Source organism: Rhipicephalus microplus, chromosome 5, assembly GCF_043290135.1.
Source record: "Rhipicephalus microplus isolate Deutch F79 chromosome 5, USDA_Rmic, whole genome shotgun sequence".
NCBI lineage: Eukaryota > Metazoa > Arthropoda > Arachnida > Ixodida > Ixodidae > Rhipicephalus > Rhipicephalus microplus.
The window spans coordinates 171,826,940-171,848,211 of NC_134704.1; the positions used below are offsets into that span (position 1 = coordinate 171,826,940).

Genomic DNA, 21,272 nt, shown 5'->3' on the forward strand with positions numbered 1-21,272 from the left:
TCACAGACTTGACGAGATACTTCGCCATGTCCTCGCCTACTACGAACGATGGCAGTTGGTCCCGAATTCTATAACCGCTGACTTGAACTGTCGGAGAAGCTACGCTAGGCGCCTGCGAACACTGTAGGATTGCCAATTCTATTCGTTTCAACTCGAGGCGCTCCTGTCTTTCGGCCTCCTCACGCACGGGACGTTCGCGCCTTTCAGCTTCTTCACGTTCGCGAACTTCTCGCCTTTCAGCTTCTTCGCGTTCGCGAGCTTCTACTTCTCGCCTTAAGGCCTCTTCGCGGCGTGCTTTGATATCCGCCCAGGCGTCATCGACTTCCTCAGCCGACACTCCTTCATTCTTAATGATCTCAAGGATCGCTTGCTTTCGTTTCGCACAGCCCAAAGTAATGCCGAGTTCCTCACAAATTTCGATGAGTTCCTTCACTTTAAGGTTTTCCATCGTTCACAATAGCCTCTTGCTGTTTGCCCCTGTTAAGGATATACTTGCCGTACCCACTATAAGTCTACTAGCAAGACGCGCAAGCAATTTTCAACACTTCCGTGTTTACCACCTCCACATGAACTTTGGTTTCAATGCACACTGACTTTGCTTAAAACAATCAACGCTCACTCTAATGCTTCACAAAGGCGTTCTCTAAACTACTAAAACTTGAGCTAGGCTAGTCTGGTGAACTCAGGGGAAAACATCAGGCACTCACAGCATCGATGTCGCTGACACCGGCCGATTCCGCAGCTGCCAACCACTGTTACGAAGCGCGCCTCCGACGACGTTACAAAGGGCGCCACGAATCCCACCGCTGCCACCACTGCTACGAGAGACGGCGACGCCGACACGGTCCCGAAGGCGCCACTGCTTCGAACTCCACCGGGAAGGTCACCAGCCGTTTGGTAGCGTAGGTTTCTCAGCTCCAGACAGCTTCTGCGTAGAGCCGGTAGACGAGCGGACGAGACGACGGTGAGTTAAACAAGGTTTACGTACAGCATATATACAGAGGCGTTACAAATTCGGCACTGGCGTCGACAGCCTAGAGACTCGGACAGCCGAGCTCTCTCCTCTGACACATAGGTGTACTGCTAGAGACGTGCCCCTTAGCTTTATTATATGCACTGGGAGGATTCTTCGAGTAACCAAATGTCCAACCAGAAGCGCCTCTGGCCGTGAGGTCAGAATCTTCCAATGGGGTCGCCGCTTGGCCGCATAATTCTCATGAAATCTGGGGCCGCTGCGCTGCACGTGGCTGCACTCAAGGACGAGTGACGTCATCACGCACAGCGTCAGACTCGCCAGACAGGAAGGCGCCGATCGCTTCGACGGGCTCGCTGTGCGTGCGTGACAGAAAGGCACTGCCGCGTGATGACGCCGTTGAGTTGTTCGCGTCAGGCGGGCTCGCGTGCTGGCCTTGACACAGATTGCCTTTTTCAGAGGCATGGACGTTCGGTGTGGACTCGCAGGTATAACAGGCCCCTTCATTCTATCAGTGAGATATTCACTAGTACGCTTCATACACACAAGAATGGGTAGTGATATAGAACGCTTTGTGCACAGGGCTCGAAAGGGTGAGCTTTTTCGCTCATTCTCAGCGTCCGGTCTCTCCAAGAAGATCATAGACCTTACAAATGCTATGTCAATCATGCACAGCTTAAAGTACCATTTCGATTTTTAGCCTGCCACATAATTCTTTAAACCGTGTGAAATCCAATTTATCCATGACAAAGCTACCTTGCTTCCGCTTTAATGAATTGGCTAGCGTGAGCCGCCGGTTCTTTTAGCTTTAGTACCGCATTGTCCGCCACTTAAAACAGCACATGGGCCTGGTAAGTAGCACTCTACAAACATTGCCGAGAGCGGCAAGCTGGTTACCCTGTCATGTGGTGTTGTCAGTGTAACCCGGCTGGACGTGCAGCAATCAGATAACACCCTTAATCAAGTGACATGTTACGTCACGCATCTCTTTATATAGCCCCAACCCAACTGCAATAAAGTTGTTGTTCACCCGACTGATGGCGTCGCTACATGGTAGCAGCGGAAACCACCTGATGCATCAATAGCGTCAGCGTTAGTACCACCCCCGAAGCCCAAGGAGGCGTCACAGGACCCTTGGATTGCCTGGAAAACTTGGAAAAGTGAGTTTCTGCTGTTTTCTACTGCTACGAAGTGGAACACACAGCCAAAGGATGTTCAAGCAGCAACTTTGCTAGTTACCATAGGCGAAGAAGCTCGAAAGGCATACATTACCTTCAAGTTCGAGGAAGCGGATAACAGAAATGATGTGGAAGTCCTGATTAAGAAATTCGAAGAGCACTACAGGCCCGCGACCAACTTCACATTTCAATAGTTTATTTTCGGTTCAAGAAACAAAAAGACAGGTGAACCATTTAACGAGTTACTAAGAGAACTGCGTGTGTTAGCGAAGAACTGTAAATTCTGGAGTCTCGAAGACCGCATGTTGCGCAGCCGAATCATTCTGGGCACAACGAATAAGAGCCTCCAGCAAAGATTGATAACAGAAAACCCGACGTACGAAAAGACCGTCGACATGTGCCGAGTGCAGGAACAAAGCAAAGAGCACTTCAGAGAAATCAGTGGAGCCACAGGATCAGGTGAAGGCACTCTAGTAAATGCAGTCGCAATAAAAAAATCGTTGCTACAAATGTGAAGCTCAAATGCACCGCAGCGACATGTGTCCAGCGAGAGGGAAAACATGCCGAAAGTGCGGAAGGTTACACCATTTCGCTAGAGTATGCAGATCATCCAAGTACCCGCAAAACGTCAGCCAACAAATACGAGATGTGCGAGCAGAAGACAACGATTTTTTTCTACAAACGTTGACAGTCGGCGCGATCGCCAGTGATGACTGGAGCGCAACTGTGTACATCGAGGACTATCCCATCACATGCAAGCTAGACACTGGTGCAAACGGTTGTGTAATTTCAAGAAGCGATGTTTCAAAATTGCCATATAAAGCTCAGCAAGCTTGCAACGTTAAACTACAAGCATTTTTTGGGCACACAACAAACGCACACGTGCAAGTTCAGTTGATGCTTTCAGCAAATGACAGAATGAAAGAACGAACATTTTTTATTGTCGATCAAGACATACCTGTCACTCTGAGTGGTGCAGCAGCTGAAAGTCTTGGCTTTATCCACCGTATTCGAGACCTACAGCACAAACTGTACCCACCAGTACAATCTTTCGCAGACGTCTTTGAAGGACTCGGGCAGCTAAAATACTTCGAGTATGACATGAAGCTTAAGCCAGACGCAGTGGGAGTCGTCGTTCTGGCGAGAAGAGTTCCCGTAGCTCTTCAGGACAAAGTCAAGGCTGAGCTACAGCGCATGGAAGCCCAGGGCGTCATCGCAAAAGTAACCGAACCACCAGAGTGGTCTAGCCATATGGTAGCAGTTGTAAAGAAGGACAAGGTTAGAGTTTGCCTGGATCCTACAGCGCTTAACAAAGTGCTGCTGCGGGAGCATTATCCAATGCCAACCCTAGAAGACGCAGCCTCGCAACTATCCGGTGCCAAGTACTTCTGAACGCTTGATGCGGCGTCAGGGTTCTGGCAAATTAAGCTAACCGAATCAAGCTCAGAATTCTGTACGATGAGCACGCCGTATGGGCGTTATCGGTTTCTTCGAATGCCCTTCGGCATCACGTCGGCCCCAGAAATATTCCAAGCAGCTATGCATCGCATGCTGGAAGGTTTGCCATGCGTAGCCGTGATAATGGATGACATATTGCTTTGGGGCCGCACAAAAGAGGAGTACGACAACAACCTGTCACTTTTGTTGTTACGCTGTCGTGAAAACAACCGCAAGCTTAACTTAAAGAAATGCACTTTTTGCAGCCCGAAGTCCGCTACCTCGGGCACAATCTTAGCACTGAAGGCCTCCGCCTGGACCCAGGTCGAGTGAAAGACATACTGGAAATGGAAAAGCTAAGGAATTGTAAGAAACTCTAAGTCTTTTTAGGCATGATGAATTATGTACAGCGCTTCATTCCTAACATGTCTGACGTGACAGCCCCGCTAAGAACATTGCTGCACAAAGACATCGCTTGGGTTTGGACTGACTCTCAGCAGCGAAGTTATGAAATGTTGCGTGAAAGCTTAGCAAATGCACCAGTTCTTGCTTTCTTCCACGCAAATGAGCCAGTAACCCTGTCGGTTGACGCCAGCCAAAAGAGAGTTGGCACTGTGCTCGTTCAAGATGGCCGTCCTGTCGCATTCTCGTCACGTTTACTAACAGAGGCACAGCAACGCTACGCTCAAATTGAAAAGTATACATTGGCAATTGTACATGGTTGCGTCAATTTTCACGATTACATATTTGGCCAAGAAACTGATCGTTGAGACCGATCACCGCCTCTTGGGGCCGATATTCAGGAAACCGCGTTATCAATGTCCGCTTCGCTTACAGCGCATGCGTTTGACTTTGCAACGATATCCTATTACATTGATCTACAAGCCAGGGAAAGAGCTCTTCTTGGCTGACGCCTTACCTAGGTTTCCCAGCTCATGCAAGAAGAAACGGAGCAATTTCAAGTGAATGTGCTTGAGTACATTTCAGCTTTGCAGCAACGCCTGAGGGATATTCGTGCTGCAAAGAATGAAGATCCGGCCCTGGTCAAACTTCGAGGTTATGCCTAAACAAGCTGGCCTTAAAAGAGCGAGGTGCCCGAAAGTCTTCGTCAGTACTGGTCCTACAAGGAGGAGCTACACACACAGAAATTATGTTGTTGCTTCACGCTGCTCACCCAGGAGTTGAAAAGATGAAGGCGCGGGCAAGAGACATAATGTACTGGCCAAATATGTCGCGTGAAATAGAGCAAATTTGCAAAAACTGCAAGGTCTGTCACAAGTATCAACCGCGGAATGCCAAAATGCCTCTTCACAGCCACGACATCCCAAAACTGCCATGGGAATTTGTTGCCATGGACATGTTTTTCCATGAAGGCCGTGAGTTTGCCATAATAGTGAACTTCTATTCTTTCTTTTTCGAAATCCGTGAACTCCGGCAGGGCACTGCTAGTGCTCTGACAGTATGGTGCACAGAATTGTTCACCACTCATGGCTTACCATCGCAGCTCTGCAGTGATAATGGCCCGCAATTCAACAGCCACCTTTTCAAGGAGTTCTTGAGACAACTAGGCGTTAATCATATTACGACAAGCCCTTATCACCCCCGCGCCAATGGTATGACGAAAACAGCCGTACAGGAAGCTAAAAAGCTCCTAAAAAATGTGAGCGCAACCGGGTCGATTTTCATATGGCGTTGCTATAATAGCACAATACCCCATGATATGATGTCCTAAAGTCCCCTGTGCAGAGATTCATGGAACGGCAAACCAGGACCCTCCTGCGTGTGTCTAACAGCCACCTGGAACCAGAAGCAGTACTTAGCAAAGCTGTTCACAACAGGCTCAGAGAGATCCGTCAAGGCCGGAAGGTCTATTACAACCGCGGAACGATGGATCTGCCGGCCCTGTCTCCAGGCCAGCCAGTGTCCGCATACGAAACCCTCCAGCGAACATGGTCACCGGCGATTTTCCTGAGGCCTGCCAGCACGCCCCGGTCAGCAATCCTTAAAACAAAAGAGGGTCGAGAATTCAGGCGCACAAGAGAACACCTGTGGAACAGGACAACCCACAGCGACGAAGGCCCCCGAGAAGACAACTCCCCTCAAGAGCTTCGCCGAAGCACAGGAGCTCGCCGCCGGCCCTGTCGATACCCACAGCCTCAAAGGCATAATTAATTTGCGCTACAATAAAAGGAAGATGTAACCCGGCTGGACGAGCAGCCATCAGATAACACCCTTAATCACGTCACATGTTACGTCACGCATCTCTTTATATAGCACTAACCCAACTGCAACAAAGTTGTTGTTCACCCGACTGACGGCGTCGCTACAGTCAGCAGCTGAGAATGTGCAGTTTCTAAGGTGCATGGCTGATGTGGCTAACCGATCAGCGTTTTCTGGCTACGTAAGTCACACACACGCCCCGATCTTGGAAAGCGTGGTGTAACGCAGTATTTCTGCCACTTGCTGACCTAGGTAGCAACGACAGCCTGAGGGGAGTGACCACACGTGCGCTCTTGACTCCCGAAATGCACAGATTTCTGCACACTGTTCAATTCCACCTTACAGTAAAATTCCACTAGTGACATGCATTAAACCAATCATAGTCGCCATAGCAGCCTTCTGGGTTGATTTGAGATCGCAAGCTGGTGCGTTCAACAAGACGGGGGAATTTGAAAGTGTCCACAACACCCCTTTCAGTTTTGCGCAGTGAGCAAGCAAACCTTTTCCTGCCAAAAATCCATGGCTAATCGTGCTTATTGGAATCCAAAATATGGCGTACTTTTCAGAGATTTTTTTCAATTTTTTTTTCATATAATGATCTTGATGAACTGGACATCTCAAAAGCTTATTAACAAGCTACCAATAATCAATCGCTTATGGCCACCTCAAGAGACGAAAGCGTGTACAACAGCCCTGTTTTTTTTATTTTGAAAAAAAAACTATATTCGGGTATTTTGCATATTCTTAGAAATGCCTGATCATTACGAACATATTTTGTGGAGTGCTATTCTGGGTCCGCCATAGCGATAAAGATGAGCGTGACCATTGAGGCCGACGATTGGAAAAAGGGACTTTTTAGTTTGCACCGTTGTGGTGTTTCGACGGTAGCTCCGCTGCTTATCACATCACAATTGTGAAAAACTTAGAAAATGTATAGCGGCTACGGCACTGTTCTTTTCAAAAAGAGTAGTTTTGCTTTTGTTGAAAAATGTCGTGTTTAAGTCTGCGGCAGCGACACTGACTCAGGAGTTCAAAAGAAGAATTGAAGCTAATAATAGGCAACAGTGTCATTGTGGCCATTTTTTTGCATCCGAGCTTCACAAAACTATTTCTAGGGCTCTTAACCTGTTCCCACCATTAAAATGTATCTATTTGGCAATTTGAGTTTTTCTGACAGCTACTCGTCATGCATGTCTTCATCTTGTAGTGCTTGATGTAAATTCAATGAACTATGCCTTGACTTCAATTTTACCTAGCTTGTTTCAGAGCCCACTCGTAAAAATACCATCTTAGATCTCATTCTGACAACAGAGCTACATACCATAAGTCACATTTTGTAATTAGACAGCTTTAGTGATCACAAGCTTTACAGTTTTCGATCAATATTCCAGTAATGTTTTCGGGTGTCTAGCATAAGACAATCAGGAAATATAGAAAGACCAATTACGATCAAACGAATGCTAAGCTTGATGTCTTCCTAGACAATACATTTCTTCCCTTATGCACCAAAATGTCTATTCAAGATAACTGGATTATTTTTGGAAATATATGGCGCTTCTCATAGATAAATACTTACCACTAATCAATATCACTAACGACCAATCCAAACCATGGTTTGATCGATCGCTTAGATCTCTAAGAAATAAAAATAAAAGGTTATATGCTTGCGCTGAAAGGTTATTGTCTTCTGAATCTTGGTATAAAGACTGCTTAAAATCTTAGTGTCTTGTTGTTAGCGAATCAAAAAAGAAATATTTTAAAACTTATCTGTCTACACTTTTGCCCACTAGCCCCAGAAAGTCCTGGCTTGCCATTTGGCCGGACCGTGGCAGTGACATGGTTACATTAGACAACACTGATAATATCCCTGTATTTGCATCTGATTGTGCTTCATTCTTCAAGTCGCTTTTTTGCTCCGTCTTTACAAATCAAGACTTTCCATCAGTTTCCTGATAATCTGACCTTTAGTACTGCTTTATATTTCTCATCTGCGTTACAGTCGAAGGCATATCTAAATTTATAAATGGTCTAAAGTTGTCTACATCACGTGGTGTTGACAATATTATTTCCAGGATACTTAAAAACACGTTGGTTTTGTACAGTAAAACTTTATGCCATATTTTTCAACAGTATTTCTCCACTGGTCAACTTACCACCGACTGCGAGACTGCAAACGTCATCCCCTATTTAAAAACGGCAAAAAAAACTCCCCCGATAACTATCGCCCATGCATCTCGCCAACATGCAGCTCTTGCAAGCCACTAGAACGCATCATCGCCTCCCATATTTACAATCTTTTTGAGTGAAAAAACTTATTTTTAAATCAACATGGTTTACGGAAAAATATCGCGAGATACTCAACTATCGGAATTTACGTCGGATTTACATAACAGTATAAATAATAATAAAATCAATGATTGCATCTTTCTCAACTTTACGAAAGCATTCGACAGAATTGCCCATTGTCGCCTAATAGCTAAACTATCGGCCCTTGGACTCGAATCATCAACATTATCTTGGTTCCGAAATTTTTAATCTAATCGACAACAGTTTACACTTGTCATTAGCTTCAGCTAATCTACTTCATTTGTCTCATCAGGTGTACCTTCTGGTAGTGTATTAGGCGCTCTTCTTTTTGCCATTTATAATAATGATTTGCCTTGCAACATTTTTTCATCGATTCGTCTTTTCGCGGAAGGTGGTGTAGTGTATAAGACCATTAACTCTGAAGAGAACCGTGTGAAATTGGAACAGGACCTCGACCTAATAATTAATAATGTGACTGATGGAACATGACACTTAACACATCTAAATGCTGTGCACTTCCTTTCTCCCGTAAAAAACGCATTTTCTCTTTCCTTACTCTGTCTGTTCCGCTGAAAATCCCTGTTCACCTTTTTTTTTATTATACAACGTGCAGTACACAAGTACAGTAGACACAAGTAAGAGGCAGGGTTGGCAAAAAAGCAAATTAATGCCTGAGAAGGTGCCGTAACCCGTCCCAGACTATAAAGCGCAAAAAAGCAGTAATGTACACATAATAAAATGTTTTAACAAAGAAGCAGCCGCATTTACTATTTCTTATAGGAACTTACAAAAACGTTAGATGAACACTTTATTAAGTACAGACCTCTCTGCAAGACTGATTTTATAGCAAACAAAGCAAGGAATATGTGAATAAATCCAAATTTATTGAATAACGAACCAATTTATTAGAACTCAGTAATGAAAATGTCACGAGTGTATACACTTCAATTATAAATACAACCTGTGTGATACCACAGAGAGAGCAAAAATTATTCTTGGAGCCCTACTAGATATGTATGTTTTTAATGCAATTATGCGCGGCTCTCTTGCACTATGATGATGATTGCTAGATGTGCATTTAATAGTTTAGGGATCATATGCGCTAGCTTTTGCAAGCCATAGTTAGTCCTTAGTCTTTCACTGCAGTATGTTAAGCGTCTAAAGGTGTATGTATGTTGTCTTTGCGAATATCCATCATGAAAAGAGACTGGGTCAGATTTCAATTTATCCCATATCATTATGGCTATTTTTTATTTAGGATGTTTTCAAACTTTTTTAAGTTTGAAAACATCCTAAATAAAAAATGTTTTCAAGCTTTTTCAGTTGCCCTCCATTTCATTTTCCAGAAAAGTGCTTTGTTGTATGTTGTGAGGTTTTCATTGAAGAAAATATTTAACTTTGCTTCTCTTAAGTCGCTCTTTTTTTAAGCCAACTTTCATATGGCGAGGCGAAAACCTCACTATCACAATATCAGGTTCAACAATTTTTTGTTTTTTTTTTCGATGGCATACGGTGCACAGCCTCGACGTCACTCTCAGAAAGTCGTGAAGCTCGAAATCACGTGCTAATTTATTTAGGTTTTCTAGAAGAATGTCATTATTGTGTTGGGACAGTCCGTGCACTTCGAGGTTAAGGCGTCTGCTATACTGATCTAACTCTTTGATTTCGTTTTTGAGCTTATCTACTTGTTTTTCTTTAGCCTCAGTCTCGAGTTTCCCGACTCGTTTTTTTGAGGTTCGAAAGGTCATTCGACTGGCGCTTCATTTTCGCCATAGCTTCGTCATATTTATTCGACATAGCCTTTACCGATTCTTCGATGTTCCTAACAAGGTTTTACTTATTTACACTTACACCTACTTACACCACTTACACCTACCTAACCTACTTACAAATATCTCGGCGTTCATCTTTGTTTTAATCTTGCCTGGTGTAGTCACATAGAAAAGGTGCGCGCGAAAGCTAATAGAACTCTTAGATTTTAGCCCTGGAATCTGTATCATTGCCCATCCTACATACAGCAACAGGCCTATCGAACCTTTGTTCGCCCTCAATTGGAATACGCTTCATCGATCTGGTCTCCTCATCAACAGTACGTAAAAGATAAAGTGGAATCCATCAAAAATTATGCAGCCCGCTTCATAACGTCAAAGTACAACCGTTATTCAAGCATCACCCAAAGCAAATGCGATATTGCCCTCCAAACTTAGATTCCCGCCACTCTGTCACCCTCCTATGCATCTTCCATAAATACCACAACAACGCTTGAACCAGTCATTTCTAGATTGAAAATCTTTGGCGTACATCACGTCGTCTTCATAATTATCTCAGTTTCATTTGCGTCTTTAGCAACACACATTCAATAAATAATTCTGCTTCGCCGTGCGCCATCGCACTTTGGAACAGTCTTCCTGATAATATTGTTTCGTTAGGAGACCCTGTGAAATTTTATGAGTCTGTAAATTTATATGTGCACGTAATTTTTGTATAAAGGTGTGCCTTTAGGCATTTTGTAACTTACTAGATTGTATTGTAGCGCTTGTTCTTTTTTTTCCATTGTAAAATTTATTTCGTTCATTTTTCTTCGATGTAGTGTCTTTTCATGCTTCATTTCTGGTGAATTTGTTGTAACCCCCCCTCTCCCCCTATTCAATGCTCTTCGGGGCCTGTATGGTATTATGAATGAATAAATAAAAAAAAACAAAGACAACTGTTTTTTTTACAGGATTCAACTCATTTTTCTCAGTTATTTCTCAGACGGTTCAATTTACGCTTTGATTTTTCGCAGTGTGCAACCATTCAGGCTATCACTATGCGCCCGACATTCTGCGAGCTGTCCACCCTCTACACCAGCTGTCATGCGCTGTACAGCGTAGAAAAAGACCTGCACGACACAATGTACGCTTACCTGACAGACGTAGGCGTTAACGTAAGTGCTTGGCTCATCCACGCGAATAGCACGAATAAACTCTTGGATAAGATCGTGGAGCAGTCACTGAAGTTCGACGTGCCCAGTGTGTTGTGGCTGCGTCTAAACCCAGACTCTGGCCTTCTCAGCGTGGAACCAGCGAGGCCATTGTTTTCGGGTCCAATTCTACGTGAGTGCGCAGAACACGAGGACCAAGAGCAGCTCATGCAGAAGGTTGTCAGTGCCATCGACGAGGTAACGCAAAACGTGGACGAGCTGGCCCACGATCTTGGGCACCTGCATACCGAGCTAAGCGCCAAGTTTGTGCCTCGCAAGGAGACAGTTATTATGAAGGCAAGTATGTGCATTAAAGAATTTATATTTACATTGTTGTTAACCTAGAATCTACACTGGATTTATTCGATTCACCAGCACCTATCGTTACCAGTTCATGACCCTGCACGAGAAGTTTCAGAAATTCCGCAACGCGAGTACTGCGGGGCAGGCACAGTGCGACGTCACGAACGAAAGACAAGGTGCGCCAAGATGCAGGCTTTACCTCTGCTTGCTTAGTTTACACTGTCCAAATAACATTGGTCGATAGCAAAACCGCCCATCAATACAGTTTTTTGCCAAGCGAAAACATCTTGGGCAAACACACCGCATTAGTAGAGGTGGGTACGGCCCCTACGTCTAAATGCTGCGTCATCCGCTTATAGCTGCGCACCGGCTGCACCAATCCTATACGTCAGCGTGGGGTAGCAGAAAAATCGTGCACCACTGCTGCACCTCTCCTGCACCTTTTGAAACAAACTACGTGGTTCAAATGTCGTCGTCGCTGCACCGATTAAATAACAATGTGCAGCACCTCGTGAACTCGCACTTGTGGTGCAGGTGAATCGGACAGAGCTTTAGGCGAAGTTGAGTCATGACCATGCTCACTGTCCTTGTAACATGAGCATGTAACAGGTGATCCCTATCTACTCATCCTAAGCATTACTATCAGATTCATATCGGCAGAAGTTTGTACTGAAGTCTTCTCACAGATACTTCAACGATGCGCTACCTCATATTTGTTGATCCAAAGCGTTAGTTATCAAAAGGGGGAGGGGTTGGGACGAGGGCATCGTGACCCTTACCTTCAAACTATTTTACGCCCTCATTTCTATGGTTTATATTGCCGGTGCATTGCACGTGTAGATACTTCCTTGCGCAATCCGCGCCAGAGTGCAAGAGAGCATCCCAACCAGTTTTTGGATCATCTCTACGGCTTGAGCGCGCGAACACGAACGCTGAGTTTATTCGGCAGCGTGCTCGACCATCAACGATGACGCTGAATGCTCGATGCCACCTGTATACATGCCGACGCGTATTGCCGCGGATCAGTTGATAGATGGCTGACGCTCTGTTGCCGATATCAGTGTACGGCGTGCATTCCTTGCATGAGTTTGAGTTGCTATTGCTGGCCACAAGGTCAGGCAAATAAAGTTTTATTCCGGACACGCCGTGTCTGACTTCGTCACCGTCACGACTACGTTACAATATTCAATGAGAGTCGCGTGTATCATGACTCTGTCCCTACAGAATAGAAACACATAACTGGTATTTGATGGTACTATGAACCGTATTGAACAGCACCAACTACGCGAATTAATGGTGTTTGACGCCGCCCTGCATGAGTTTCCGAGTACGGTGTGAAAACACTGCGGATCGATTTGTGAGGCTCTCTTTCTCGAGAGAGAAAACATTTTATTAGTTACATTTAAGCAAAGCATGTGGGAAGGAACCGTAGTCCGGGTTCCTTATGACGATCTCGGCGACCAACCTGGCCCGTTAAAACAAGGCCTGGTGGACCTCGGGAGGCCCGTCGCAGAGGGCATCGTTCCACAGCTCTTTGGTGCGGCAGGGGTGCAAGATAGCGGGAAGGCGATGAAATATTTCAGTGGCGCACTCCACCGCGACATGAAATACTGTTGTGCAGCTGCCACAACCCTGGCAAGACTCTGCGTAGTGGTCAGGGTATAAAAATATGCATGAAGAGATGGCTGGGTAACATATGCGTTTGAAGTTGGCGGAGTGCCACCTCTTCCTCTCACGCGAACGACGGTGAGGACGGACGGGTGCATGGTGCATCTAGCTCGGGTGTTACACCAATGTGTCTCGGTATGTAAGTGGAGGGCCCACTTGATCTGGACTCCCAGCCTCGCCATGCCGGGCAGCTTGGTAGGTAAGTTCTCAAGCGACCGCGTGAGCGCAATCATTACCCGGCATAAAGGCATGACCGGAGTCCAGAGCAAGTGGATACATTGTGGGCTGGATGTTTCGAAGTTTGATGCCTTCAGTAGAATGTGGCAGTAGGTAGGCAGCCCTACTTAAGGCAGCCCTACTGATTTCTTCAGTAGCGCTGTTTTGAGAAAACCGCGCCTTATCTAAGAGGCTCGGCTTGCATGCTGTGAATCGGTTGGTGTGTAAACATCCCCAGCAATGTCAAGAACGTGTCGGGCAGCAAGCGGTACATTAAGTACTTTGCTGTCCGCAGAAGTAGAACTCTGCAAAGAGGCAGCTGTAAGTAATGTTGCGTTGCCATCCAACATAATCATGGTGTACTTGTTGCTGCATCGTGCAGAATCGGTATATATAGAGTTGGCTTCAGCGATGTCACTGAGCATGCGCGTCAAGTACCCAACACGGGCGCGCCGGCGTCCCGCGTCATGCTCAGGACTCATGTATCGGAGGAGCAGATGCACCTTCAGGGTGCGACGTACCCAAGGTGAGACACCGATAGCGGTGTCTTCGGCGTGATTGTGCAAGGCTGAGTATCCCAGTGACGAGAGCACGTGTCGTCCGGCTGGTGTGAGCAAAAGGCATTGCCTTTGGCTATTCCAATGAGCTTCAAATACTACCGAAAGTGTCTTATGGGTCACTAGGGCTAGTAGACGTGTCGGGGCAGTGTAGTGTGAGATGCCGTGGGCGACCTTGGTCGTTCTTCGCAGCATTACGTTGACCCGTGCCTGCTCCGACTGGGTGAATGTGTGGAAAGAGAGATGGTATGGGATGCGGCTGATTACGCAGGCCTGCACCAGCCACAGCAGATCACGTTCTCGTAGTCCTAAGCGCCTGTTTGATAGCCGTCGTGTTATGGCGAGAATCTGTTTGGTTTATCGGGACAAAAGAGAAACACTGTAGTCTGCTCTTCCATTCGCTTGAACGTGCAAGCTAAGTATCCGAACACGCTCGACCAGAAGGATGGCACCGCCATCAACGTGCACAACGATATGGGGTGGCGGCATGGTGTTACGCGCCCGGATAATAACAAGCTCGAACATTTGAAGGGAATAGATCAAGGTGCACTGTCGTGCGTAGGTGGTAACGATGTCGGCAGCCTGCAGTAGGCGATCCTGAATAGCCCCGTCTAAGCCCTCGCGTCGTCCAGATTGTTATGTCATCTGCGTAAACTGCATGGGCGACATCGGGTATCTATTCGAGCTGCTTTGGCAGTCTTGCCAGGGAAACAATAAACAGGATGGGGGACAGAACTGATCCCTGAGGAGTGCCGCGACCTATAAGGAGAATCGTGTCCGAACGGTGTGATGCAATCCCAACGCTAGCTGTCCTGTCACGCAAAAATGAAGGAATTTAAGTATACATGCAGCGGCCGCAATTGAGTTTTGCTAGATTCTGTAGAAACAAGTCGAGCCCGCGTTATCAAATGTCTTTTTGAAATCAAGGGCGAAAATGGCCCTGGCACGTGACGGAGGGCACAGAACCTCTTCCTTGAGTTGCAGATGCCCGTCCTGCGTAGAGACATGTGCCCGAAATCCAAACTGTGAGTGCACAAAGAATGACTGTCGCTCGAGGAAAAGCTGCAGACGCCGCAAAAGAAAGTGTTTCATTAACGTCCCGACGCATGAGGAAAAGGATATCAGCCACAGAAATCCTATGGCTGTGGGTTTGCCTAGTTTAGGTATTAAAAAAATATCAGCATGACGCCATGCCTATAGCGTACCCTTATGCCAATAGTCATTGAAGAGGTTCGTTAGATGGTTCAGATCTGAGTCACTGAGGTTACGAAGGGCAGAATACCGAATGTGATCAGCACCTGCTGTCGTATTTTAACGAAGATCTTGAACTACGTGAACTTCATCAACCGTTATGCCCGCGTCGAGTTCCTCGTTAGATTCCACCTCGTGTGAGTAGTCAGGATACTTTGGCGTAAGACGGGTAGCGATGAAACGTCGTTCAAGTTCCTTGAGAAGGCAGGATGGATCGTTGCCGTACATTTGTGTTAAGCCATTTAGTTGATGAAAAGTTTCCGTTTCGATAGCGGATGAATTTATAAGGGCGCGAAGTATCGACCATGTTTTCGCAGTGCTCAGGGTGCCTGAAAGACACTTGCAGAAACGCCGCCAGTTGTTGCGGACGAGGTGCTGCGCGTATTTGCGCCTCCTGCGAGATTTGGTCAATACGCCGGCGAAGCTTGCGAATGAGGAGTTGGCGCTTCCAACGCCGCGTGAGCTTTCTACGTGCCTCCCACAGATGCAGAAGGTGTGGGTCCACGTCCGGGTTTCCGGTTGTGGTAACGACTGCGCTTACATGCATCTAAGTCATCAGAAAGAAACTCTAGCCATTTGTCGTACTCTGACACTTCGGGAAGGTTTTGTCGGCGCTCTCTGAACCACATCCAGTCTGTGATACGCACCTTCCGCTCGGGACAGCAAACATTGTGTAGTGTTAGTGCAGAAGCCACAATATAGTGGTCACTGCCAAGATGTTTGTCGAGAGGACTATGTGACATTGCTGGTCCTGTGTTTTTGGAAAAAGTGAGATCGGGGCATGTATCTCACGAGACACAGTTCTCTGTGCGAGTAGAGTGTCCGGGATCTGTATGCAATGTGTATCGCAAGTTGCATATATCTTCCCAGAGCCAGTTTTCTTTGCTGCTGATTTGCGGTAACTCCAGACTGTGTGCGCAGCGTTGAAATCTCCGCACACAAAAAGGGTGCACTCAACACGAACAAATTCGATTATGACTACAGTCACACACTAGTTTATCGGTCATACGTGCTCCTGAAACGGCGCCACAAGGTAGGACGAATGCACCTGTAAAAGAAGTAACATGAAATAATTACAGCTGGCTTCGTTTTGCTTATTTGTGTGTGTGCATTCATCTTACCTTGTGGTGCCGTTTCAGGAGTATGAATGAATACCACCTTGCCCAGTCAACAATCTTTCTAATTTTGTTTTGCCTTCATTATTACTGCTTTATGGTATCCTATCTATCTTGAAGTTGGCAAAGACAAAGTACACGTTGCCCTCGTGGTTGTTATTTGCTTTAATTCTTACGAAATTCTATATTGAGCATATTGAGACATCATATACTGCCCAAGTGAGTCACTGCCTGTGATCATTATCGTTACCTCAATCTCTTCACGGCTACAACACATGCCAACGCCGTTAACGGTCAAGCTTGGCCTTGAGGAGCTTCGTCTCTTCAATTACTTTCTCTTCTCTCTACAAACGACGCTACAGGCTAAAAATTATTACGTCTCAGGCCAAGCATACCAGCCATTGGTTGATTTGTGCATGGCGCTTGGTAACATTTAGGACTGTGGGAGATTAAGACCTGTCTGTGCGTGAGCGAGCAATCGCAATGAAAAGAGAGGACTTTGGCATTGCAAAGTGTGACTGCTGAAGATTTCCTGATTGTCGTCTCGTGATAAAGTGCCTCCAAGGCATGCAGAGCCAAGTGTAGCCAAAAGAGCGAATATTGGACAAGATGGTGCACCCATTATTACCATGCTGGCTGAAGCGTTATGCGTTGCAGGTCCCACAAACACTAGCGCCAAAGTTCCCTTCTTTATAGAAAATTGTATGCTTTAGAGCTATCAAAGTTAGTGCGTTCTAAAATGTGGAAGTTGTCTTTTTTTACTGCGAAGCTATTTATGGCTTTACATATTTTTCTTGTCCATAAGCAAAAAATGTGCTCTGTGAACTGGCCGAATCCCACTGCTTACTAGCGATTCACTAAGAAGTGAAGAAAAGCATACATACACAGCAAGCCCCAACTCAGATGGTGCGCGAAACGACGAGGGCATGCGGAACAGGACAGCAAGTACCATCTTCTTCAAATGGGTAATATTACATGCCATATCCACAGAAATCATACGAGGCTTTGTCGACTGAAATACCAATTTTGTTGCTCGTTGTGTAGTACACTACGGTTTGTAAATTGATGACCACAGCCGCGTGCTAGTCATCCAGCTTCATTCACAGTGTGGAATATTTGACGCTTTTTTTCGAATAAATGCTCACTTTGAGCTTCCATTGTAATGGACTTATTCAATGCCTTTTTAAAGCTGCACTGTCACCAATGCAGATGCAGGAGGCCTTCTACTTCCTCAACGCATCCCAGCTTCGCATGTGGCTGCGCATCTTTACGAGGCACCTGCCCCACCGGTCCGCTGCGCGCAGGCTGAGGCCAGACTCTGTGGCCCTCTTCAAGCATCCACACCTTCTCCACAACGTCACCAACGCCGCGTTCGGCCACCCTGTTGTGGGCTCCGTAGTCTCCCTCGGAAACCTGTTCGCGCTGTCAACGCTGCTCCAACCCATATTCGAGTGGGAGTACCAGAGGCACCTCGTGGTTGAAGAGCAAGACGAAAGACTGGAGGCTGTTCGCAACTGCGCAAAGGTAAGGCTGATATGGGCGATGAACGCATGTACAGTTTGTGGAAGCGCTAGTTGGTACCTGCGATTTTGAAGGGGGAAAAACATAGTTGGTCCCATAGGTCGCCGAACTCACTCTTGAGTCGACTGACTCAGACTCACATCGACCTGTGAGTCAGAGTAAGCGCGTTGGAGTAATTTTTCGGTGACTCAGTCAGAGTGAGCCCAGTTAAAAATTTTCGCGAATGTGAGTTCGAGTGAGCCGGCCTCATGTAACGTTCACTACGGCTGAATCCGACTGAATCTTAAAGCTACGATTTATTTATTGAGTGAGTCTGCGTTCGTTTCTCTTTCAATTGCTGCCCTATCACCTCCTATCTACTCATCTTCGGCAGTCAAATCAGCCTTATCTGAATTCACGTTTATACTCACACCTACTCGCATGTATTTCTAAATAGTATCGTTCATACACTTTTCATCATTTATTGATACCAAGCATGAAATATGTAAGGTGGTACTTTGACCTTTCTCACTGCCATCTCTTTGAGAGAAGTTCTCGATAAATATATGTGATGTTGCCATCTTTTTGAAAAAAACGTCTTTACTTTTTTCAAACTTTTTAACTCGTATTCAAAGGTACCGTATCAAAAGGCACCTAGAAGAGTCCCGATTACGTGAGATATTGGTGTTAAAGAGCACTGTTGGTATAGTCGAAAATGCTAACTTGATATGAAACTCACTCAGACTCACTGAGACTCATATAAAGCAGTGAGTCTGAGTCTGAGAGAGAAATTGTGAGTCCGAGTGTGTCTGGCTCACGAATATTTTGTTGAGTCCTAAAGAGCCCTTAGCATAACACCATACAGGGTGTCCCACATATTTTAGCCAAAGCTTAAAAATATGCCAGAACACATAATTGCGACGCGACCAAACGCATGTTGCTCACCGTTGCCTTGGGTTAGTCATACTATTTTTGTGTTCTCAAATATTGTTTAATTAGATCTGTCTAATTGACGAACATTTGAAGGAACGAAGATGGGTAAAAACTTTCAATGCGAAAGTTGTGGATTGGTTTGCAAAACGTCAAAATAGATAGTTTTGAACTTTATATCGGTTAGGTATTCGTGCTTTTCTGCTGTTTACAAATGTCCGCGAAATACAAAAAAATACCACGTGACAAACCTGCTCGCGCGTCAGTGCGCACGATTATTCCAGTGCTCCCTAACGTTCCGCGTACGAACGACACGCTTCCCTCGCAGCGGTTTATGACGGCGATAAGCAGTGACAGTGGTTATCGTTTTTGTAGCCGATAGCAAAATGTGTGCATTGTAAAGCCACGACCATCGTTGCAGCCCTACTGAGACAGGACAATGGGGCAAATTCTAGGGTCATTCATACGCGGAACGTTAGGGAGCACTAAATTCATTGTGAGCACTGGCGCACGAGCGGGCTTTTCACTTGATACTTCGTAATTAGCAGAAATTTACTAATACCTAACAGATATAAAGATTAAAACAGTTTAATTGGTGGTTTTGCAAACCAATTTACAACTTTCTCTTTGAAATTTTTCATCTATCTTCGTTTCTTGAAAAGTTAGTTATTTCAACTTGTGTAATAAACGATATTTAAAAACACAAAAAATAGTCTGACTAACTCCAGGCAACGGTGAGCAACGTGCATTTGGCCGCGTCGTAATCGCGTGCGTTGGCATATTTTTAAACTCCGGCTAAAAGAGAGAGTGAGAGAGAGAGAGGTTTATTTACAGAAAGGCAGAGAGGTCAGCGTAAACTCTGGCTAAAGTCACCTGAGAGACCCTTAATATTTCTAGAGTAAGTGTGGGTGAGTGCCAGATTTTTCGCCGTTCTATGAGGACACGTACAACTGAATTCCTATCACACAACTTAAAACAAAATCTATCGTGAAGACTGTAAAACAATTTGTCATAAAAGTTGAGCATGAATTCATTGCTCCTGATTTCAATACTTTTTTCAGAAGCAAACACCGAAGAAAACTATAAATGTCAAAAAGGGGTAGTCTAGTACGTCGTCGAAATGTCTGTTTTTCTGAAGCAAAAATCTTTTACCATCATTTCATAATAAATATTTTCTTATAACAGTCGGAATTCACAATCAGTACTGGACTTAGAGAAACCATTCACCAACTTTAGCTTTTTCTTCCTTTTGCGTATTCCATTACGCAGCAGAACTTAAGCTTTTTGCATTCAATAGAATATTTTGAATATTATTCTAACATTCGGTTTACGTAGTATCAGTATCTATTGATTCGATACTCATTTCTAGTTGCTGCCTGACCATATTATTGCGTGCATGTTGTTGCTTTTTTACGAAAATTGGGCCATCAGATTTATTATAGTTTTTTATAACATACTTTCTTTCCTTCATCCCCTTCTCAAGTCATCATCATCATCATCAGCCTGACTACGTACCCTGCAGGACGAAGGCCTCTCCAATGTTCCGCCTGTCAACTGGGTCCTGCGATAGCTACTGCCACTTTGTACTCACAAACTTTTTATTATTGTCTGCCCAGCTCACGTTTCCCCCCCTAACCTACTTGCCTTCTCTCGTAATCCAGTCAGTTCCCCTTAATGACCAGCCGTCATACTGCCTACGCGCTACACGTCCGGCCCATGTCCATTTACTCTTGATTTGAACTATGATATCCTTAACCCCAGTTCGCTCCCTGATCTACTCTGCTCTCTTCTTGTCTCTTAAGATTCCACCTATCATTCGCCTTTCCCTCGCTAACTGCGTCGTCCCTAATTAAGGCTGAACTCTCTTTATAAGTCTCCATTTTTCTACTCCATAACTATGTACCGGCACGTTGCAGCTGTTATATACCTTCCTCCTGAGGTACAGTGGCAATCCACTAGTCATTATTTGAGACAGCTTGCCAAATATTCTCCACCTCAATCTTATTCTTCAAGTTACTTCAATCTAGTTGTTCGGCTCTGCGGTTTTCACCTGTACTAAGTAGACGTACTCTTTTACAATTTCAAATGCACTGCTACCTAATTCAATGCGCTGTTATCTTCCGAGGTAATCTTATATTACTTTCATTTCTACAGATAACTTTAAGACCTGCCTTGCTGCTCTTTTTGTCTAACTGTGTAATCATGACTTCTAATTCATCCCATGACTCAGCAATGCAATGCCATCGACGAGACGCAGGGTACTAAAGTGCTTTCCATTACCTTGAATACCTAACTCTTCCCATTCGAGGCCTTGAAAACATGCTGTAAGCACGCGGTACATAGCATTGACGAGAATGTATCCCTCCGCCTTTTACCCTTTTTGATTGGTAATCTGTCACTTGCTGTATGGAGCACCATGGTGGTAGATTTCTTCTAGTGTGTATATTATGCTTCGTCGGCGCCCCGATTCTGCTGTGTCTGCATGATTGCTCATATTGCTACAGAATCAAACGCCTTCTCGTAAACTATGAAGGCTATGTATAGTGGCTAGCTGTATTGTGAGCATTTCGCTATAACCTAACTGATAGTACCAATGTGGACAGTTTCTGAGCAGCCTGTTCTAAATCCTCATTGTTTTTTTTTGGTTTATGAACT

At 45.2% G+C, this 21,272-nt stretch overlaps 1 protein-coding gene across 1 annotated transcript in view; it reads left to right on the forward strand.

Annotated features, from left to right (window-relative positions):
- Positions 1-21,272, forward strand: part of LOC142817601 (uncharacterized) — a 92,148-nt gene that overhangs the window by 40,626 nt on the left and 30,250 nt on the right. Inside the window, exons 3-4 of the mRNA XM_075894660.1 lie at positions 10,901-11,374; positions 17,397-17,711. Coding sequence (XP_075750775.1) covers positions 10,901-11,374; positions 17,397-17,711 — 789 coding nt within the window. The remainder of the gene's footprint in view (positions 1-10,900; positions 11,375-17,396; positions 17,712-21,272) is intronic.